Consider the following 6,913-nt stretch of genomic DNA (forward strand, 5'->3'; position numbering starts at 1 on the left):
TCTGCTAAAACACAGCTTTTAACAGGAGCTGGTGGTTGGTTCGTACAAGGTCTGCTCTGAGAGCTGTGATCGTTGTGAAACACTTCATGACAGTCGTGTGTTTCTCTCCAGTGGGTGTCTCTAAAAGCAAACGTCCGATCTGCGTCCGTGAAAAGGCACCGACCTGCAAATGTTTGCGAAGGAGTGACAGCGTTTCAGACCCGCTGCACGAGGAGGTTTTAAACACACGGGCGCCGTTGGTGAATAAGAAGAGGCTCCTTAGAATAAAACCTCCAAATCCACGGAGAACATTTCAACCACTGATCCGAGCCGATCGGTCCGGACAGTCTCCAGAACCGTGCGTGAAACGGCCCAGTGCTGTTTACGTCAACAACCCCCTCACGTGCACCAGAACTCTTTGGTAACGCTTCGTTCGCCTTGATGGTGGTTTGACACCAAAACCTGCAAATAAAACCTGCAAATAAAAAGGATTCTGATTCTGCATTAAAGGCCAGATTTCTTCTTTTTTTGAAGCAAAGGCAGGTAGGAGACATGAAAGAGACTGATATTAGCTGAATTAGAGCATGAGCAGCTTTTCTATTCCTGTTTGTTTGACATTTTAATGGAGCTGCTTTGTTAAACAAAAACATCATTGAGTTAAAACCACGATAGAAGTTAAAAGTTTAATGATTAACAATAAGCATTACTAATGTTGTTATAGTAAAATGTCCCAGTCAATTAGTGACGTGAAGACACCAGTGCAAGTACGAGCACCGCGCGTAACGTAACATATCTGATGTTTACATGCAAAACTAACGACTCATGAGATATGATGTTGAATTCTGCTGTCTTTCATGGTTTATCGCTGCCATCGTGTCCTTCGCTGCTCACAGCAAACACAAGCACCAGCGAAGTGCAGGAATGTCAGCTTTGGTTTAATGCATGATGTCAGATGATGCTGGTGGAAATAAAGAAGGAAACTGAAACTTTCTAGACAACTTTCTTTACTCATTAGACTAAAAACATTAATTAAGTCACATTTATAAACTTTTTACTTGACATTAATATTTAATTGTAGTCAGATTTTGTATCATCTTATTGCGTATTTCTTTAACAGATAAACAAATCACAAGACTGAAGCGTCTGCATCTCATGACTGGTTCGTCCCCACAGACTGCAGCAGATTTAATAACCAGATTATTCTGATGCCACTCAACGCATCAGAACCGCTCATTCTTTCTGCTGTGATTTGCTTGAAGTAGATCCTCCCTCCGTCTCGAGCTAATGTGACTGTTTAGACTGTGTGGCTCTCGTCCAGCTCTCTGCCAGCATGTCCAAGCTAATCACCCAGTGTGTGTGTGTGTGTGTGTGTGTGTGGACCTGTGAAACATTCACAATGCTGAACGGTTGAGCTCATGCTACCAGAATAACAAGTCCCTCCTCCCCCTCGCCATGAACTGAGCTCCTCAGTGTGTGTGTGTGTGTGTGTGTGTGTGTGTGTGCGCAGTAAAAGCTGCCAGGTCAGTGGAGCAGCAGGGAACTGATCACACACTCGCTAGTCATCAGACTGCACATGAAAACACGGCTGGCGTGTTGGAGTCTGGCTTGTTTAACTGTGTGTGTTCGTCTGTTGGAGACTCATTGTCCGTCACCACAGCAATAACTGGCCTGTCTGTAGAAACCCTGGAACATCTGTGGAGCTGGAGCGACAAACACACAAACACAGCAACTGGAAAATCTCTTTGATTGACACAGGCTGAAACTACAGGGCTCCAAGTTTCTCTGCTTGACTTTTGGACCAGTCATTAATGTATCTTGCTTTTTTGCCAAGTGTCCATTAAACCACAGCGTTAACAGCTGTAAAACTTCATAAATGAATAATCTGTTCTGCAGCAAACGCAGCGTTAGCTCGTAGCCTCCGAACTGTCACAAACTGGAAGCAATAAAAAAGTTACAATTTTCAGGCCATTCAGACAGAAGCTGCTGAACAGACTAAGTTGGGTTCAGCTGGATCTTCTCAGCCCGTTGTCCATCACTGTGTTTGTCTGCGTTCACATTGGCTGCTGCACGAGCTCAATGCAGAAATCTCCGCCTTCAGAGGAGACGCTGTACTTTTCCACTCCATCCAAGTCCATCCACTCCTCCTTCCTCCTTCACTCCAAGTCTTCACAACACCCGCCCCCTCTCCAATCACACGTGAGGAAGCAGGTCTCTTCCATGTTTAGAAACGTGACAATAACACCATCATTCACTTTTGCATCAGTTTGCTGGAAAAATTAATATGGTGACCTGTGAGGAAAGGCATGACCACGGCTCATCTTTCCACCAGTTTAGAGACGACGACCAGACAGAGTCCATATGGTTTCCTAGTATTAAACACTGCCCAAGTCTGACGTCAAAGGCTGTTTATAAAGGCAGTAAAGTGTCTCAAACGATGGATCTAGAAAATGTTAGTGTTACTATGAGCGCTTAAAGCTAAAGGCCCCATGCTTGGGTCATCCCAAAGCGGATTCAGGCGTCTCCTCATCAGCCACGATCACATCACAGAGTTATTATTTCATATTTATCTGGGCTTTTTGGTGTCTTTGGAAGTTGCTGCAGGAAACATGATTGGATCCACATCCAGACTGATCCTCTACAGCGTCTCTTACTTCATATTCCTTTGCTTAAATGTGCTTTCTGATGAATGTGAACATCAATATTGACTCCAATAAACCCTGCCCCGACTCATCTGACATTTATCTTATCAACAAAAGTGATTCAGATAATGCCAGTCACATACGTACACATTCAAACGTCCACACACCAATAACTCAAAGCAGATTTATCAGATCCCACAAGTTGCACAGTCGCATTCCTTTGCATCTGCAATAAGGTCCATTATTCACACACTCCAGTGACAATAAGAGACAATGTGTGTGTGTGTGTGTGTGTGTGTGTGTGTGTGTGTGTGTGTGCGTGTGCGTGTGTGTGTGTGTGTGTGTGCGTGTGTGTGTGTGTGTGCGTGTGCGTGCGTGTGCGTGTGCGTGTGCGTGTGTGTGTGTGTGCGTGTGTGTGTGTGTGTGCGTGCGTTCGCGTGCTTTTGCATGTGTGTGTGTGTGTGTGTTTGTGCGTTTGTGCGTGTGTGCGTGTGCGTGTGTGTGTTTGTGCGTATGTGCGTGTGTGCGTGTGCGTGTGCGTGCGTGCGTGTGTGTGTGTGCATGTGCGTGTGTGGGTGCGTGTCTGTGCATGTGCGTGTGTGGGTGTGTCATCTGTGTAACCGTCATTCTCTATATCTGTCTGTTCTTGCTGCTGGACTTGTGCCTCGTCACTAACAATCCCGTGTGTGTTGTTGAATTAATTTTTAGTTTTAGTTTGGTGCCGTCTCTTCAGGGACGTGCTGAGTGATTCTTACTAAATGTCTGTTAGTGGTGGTAAAGTTTAGCTCTAACGTTAGGGGAGGTTCATAAAGCTTCAGGTCTGAGACGTGTTGAAACCTTACAGTCATACATGTGAGTCTGCGTGTGTCAGCAGATTAGGCTTAAAGGAAGTGTTTGCAGGAAGCTGATACTTCTCAGATTTGCCACACGTCCTCACGTTGTTCTGTTTAAAGTTGACACCTTTACGTTCAGGATAAGTGTTTTAGTTCGGTCTGATGGTTGTAGTTTTATCATCAGCTGTTTTGGTTTGGGTCTGGGTGAGGGGCAGTCAACTATTAAAGGACAAGTGTGTGTCTGTGTGTCAGAGCATGGTGGCCTGACACATAGATAGATGCACGATTGCATAACAACAACCCGAACTAGAAGCTGCCTCTACTGACCGATGTCAACAGCAGCGAAAGGCAGAAAGCGCAGAGACGCAACAGCTGTGACCTGCTGCAACGTGTCTGAGCGGGTTAGCGCTACGTCAGTTTGCATTTCACCAAATGCCAACTGAGCCGGTCAGCTGATCTGCAGGTCAAAGGTCGCACTGAGGAGGATGAAACTCTCTCCTTAATACCCACATGTATCAAGTGTTTTCTGTTTTCATGTGAAATTCATGTAAAATTTAGGGGGTTTATTATCATCAGCATCATTTGTCAACAAACAAAAAAACAGCTCAACTGCCCAATTATAGCACTATGAAGATCTGCACAGCCAAACACTAATTACATATAGAATAGAAGGAAAACTGAGCCTAGATCAGAATCAGACAGAGGAGAATGTTGTGATACCTGCAAGCAATTAACATTTTGGCTAATGCAACAGTGATGTTGATGAATATGACAACAAGCTCTGAGTTCGCTTTTAATTAGGAAAACATACGACAGCAAAAGGTGTCACTTATGGGGTTGTGACTGTTTCCTTCTCTAAAGTGTGCATCACTATAAATACTGCAGTTGTAGTCATGCAGTTTGGTCTCTATGCCAACATTTCTAGAACGGTGTCTGCTGCAGCGTCCATATTATCCAGATGACATCATCTAAACTTCCAGATGACATTGTTTTTTTTTTTTAAAAATACAGTATCTTCTATTAGAAAATAAAATTATGATTATTTGGGGGAATTAATTTAATATTTTAGATTAGTTAATTTAATTTTTTATCCATCTTATTTTTTTCTTTTTTTTGCATATTCCATTTATTTGTTCCATTTTTATATGAATGCTTTATTTTTAGCACTATAAAAAAATCTTATTACTGCACATTTTTATGGTTATATTTTTTCTATATGACCTTATGGTACCTGAGCTAAACTTACTCACTCACTCACTCGCCCTGTCACTTCATGAAAACTCATTCACAACACAATGAATTGGCCACATTCCATCAGTCAAATGCTTTTATTCTTACATTTCTGTACAGTAAAAAGGCCCTGTAGGACTGACAGCCTGGATCAGCCAACTGTCTGCAGGGTGAACGACCATCTTAACGCTGATTGGCTGCTTGGGCACACTCCCATCACCCCGCCCATTTCCCTTTGTGCGCAACAACAACAACAAACACACACACACACCAGAGAGGCAGCACTTTACGTCACGCACACGCACTGTTCTTGAACAGACAGTGTCCAAACATCAGCTGTAAAAACAGTGCTTAGTCCTGCATTTAATAAAAAAGTCAAAAGAAAAATGCCAACAGGATGAGATCGTCGCTCTTTACCGTCACACAGGATCTCTACAGGTCTATTAAGAAATTTACAAAATATCTGAGGTTCTTCCTGTTGGTTAGAAATGTAATGGTCTGACCCTGAGGGCAGATGCTCAAAAGAACATGGAGCATTTCATTTCTTTTCTGTGAACACGGAGCAGAACAGACCTGGCCTCGTTCAGTTTAAGGTTCGAGTCTCGCTGCGGAGCACAACTTGGCCCCATGAAAGTTTCCCTTCAGGATGTCAGGATGTCGCAGAACTCAACGAAGTCCCTCTGCATGAAATTCTGGGTCTGCAGCAGGTCGTCCTCGGACGGGAAGTACTGCATGCTGTCCTCCTGCACGCGCAGGCCGTCCTCGTGCAGCAGCAGGAAGCGTCGCGGCGGCGTCGCTGCGCCGTGCGGGTTCGGACTGTCCAGCAGGGCCCCCCTCGCGTTCTCCAGGACGCCCAGGTACGAGTCCATGTCGGTGAGCTCCGCGTCGCTGTCGGAACCGCTCCCGCTGTCGCTCCCCACCGAGTCGGAGCGCATGTGCAGCATCTGGTACTTCTCGTGCATCAGAAACTGGTTGGTGTTCTTGGGGGCCCGCATGCCCTTCGCTACGTTCCCCTTGACGTTAACGGGCCGGAGGGACAGCGTGGGCCTCTGGACGCGTCGGGGACGGTGACGCGGGGGGTGCTGGTGATTGCGCCCCTTCGGCCCCCCTCCTCCTCCTCCTCTGGTCCTCCGTACCTGCAGGCGCCCCCTGCAGCTCTTGGACCAGCCCTGCTTCCTGCGGCTGGCGACGTCCCTGAGCGGAGCCTCCTTCGCATCGTGCCTCTGGAGCTGCTGCTGCTGGACGCTCCTCCTGCACATCTTCTCCGAGAGCATATTCTTGTGGTTCTTGCAGTTGCGGCCCTTCTTCTCCGCTGCTCCCCCTCACATCCTCCTCCCCGTCCCGCAGCAAAGAGAGGCTGGTTTCTGATATGTGTGGCTCAGATCACAAATGACCTCACCTCCGCTCGGACAGTCTACCTTTTTACTATTATTTGCCCCTTCTTCCTGCCCTTTGGCTTTGGCTGGTGCATCGCCCGCTCGTCCTCCCGCAGCAGCAGCTTGACTGCTCGCCTGGCTCCGCTGGCACGCCCTCCTTATCTGTTTATCTCCTTTCTTATATCACCTTGGAAATCAACGCAGCTCCTTACAGCTCTGATGAATGAACTGCACTGAGCTGTCAGGGAGTTTAAAGCACCTTTTTGTAGCGTTAAGGCTGTTTTACTGGCGTTCAGGCGTGCAGCTAGAATGATATCTGCTGAATTTACCACGGACTGTAGCGCTGCCCGTTTCTCTGGAGCTTTATATAAAAACTGGACCCGTCCATTCTGGCGTTTCCTACGGGGGAGAAGGTCCTGTGGGTTTTAGTAATCTTTCTCTAAATAACTTTCTGACTGGACAGACCTATGTAACATCTTGCTTTTATTTTACTATAAGTCATTTCACCTAAGCCCAGGTGCTTCCGCTCGTCCCCCGTGGAGGTGAGGAGCAGAAAGACGCCTCGCAGCGGATGGTTCACCCCGCTTCGGGTTCAGCAGCTGAAATCCGATCCACAGCTGGTCCACGCCTCTGACAACAGGCAGTAACAACAACCCACACGCCACTGTCGCTGCTACACCACAAACTGTTGTTGGTGATGAATACACGCCAGTACCCAGCCCCCATGAATTTAAAACGCCCTCCAGTGAATAGACAATGCTCTAAAATACACTAAAACAAACAGGTCCTGTTTTCCACCACCAAGTCTACCATGCGAATACGACTTTACTTTACAAAATAAGCAGTTTCAGTGGCT

The 6,913-nt window shown here is 46.5% G+C and overlaps 1 protein-coding gene across 1 annotated transcript; it reads right to left on the reverse strand.

Moving 5' to 3' along the window:
• Nucleotides 1–4,760: 4,760 nt before the first annotated feature.
• Nucleotides 4,761–6,407, reverse strand: wu:fb55g09 (uncharacterized). The gene has a single exon (XM_029151211.3). It carries the CDS (start codon nt 5,953–5,955, stop codon nt 5,323–5,325), a length of 633 nt encoding a protein of 210 aa, XP_029007044.1. The 5' UTR covers nt 5,956–6,407; the 3' UTR covers nt 4,761–5,322.
• Between the last annotated feature and the right edge of the window lie 506 nt (nt 6,408–6,913).

Source organism: Betta splendens, chromosome 5, assembly GCF_900634795.4.
Source record: "Betta splendens chromosome 5, fBetSpl5.4, whole genome shotgun sequence".
NCBI classification, from domain to species: domain Eukaryota; kingdom Metazoa; phylum Chordata; class Actinopteri; order Anabantiformes; family Osphronemidae; genus Betta; species Betta splendens.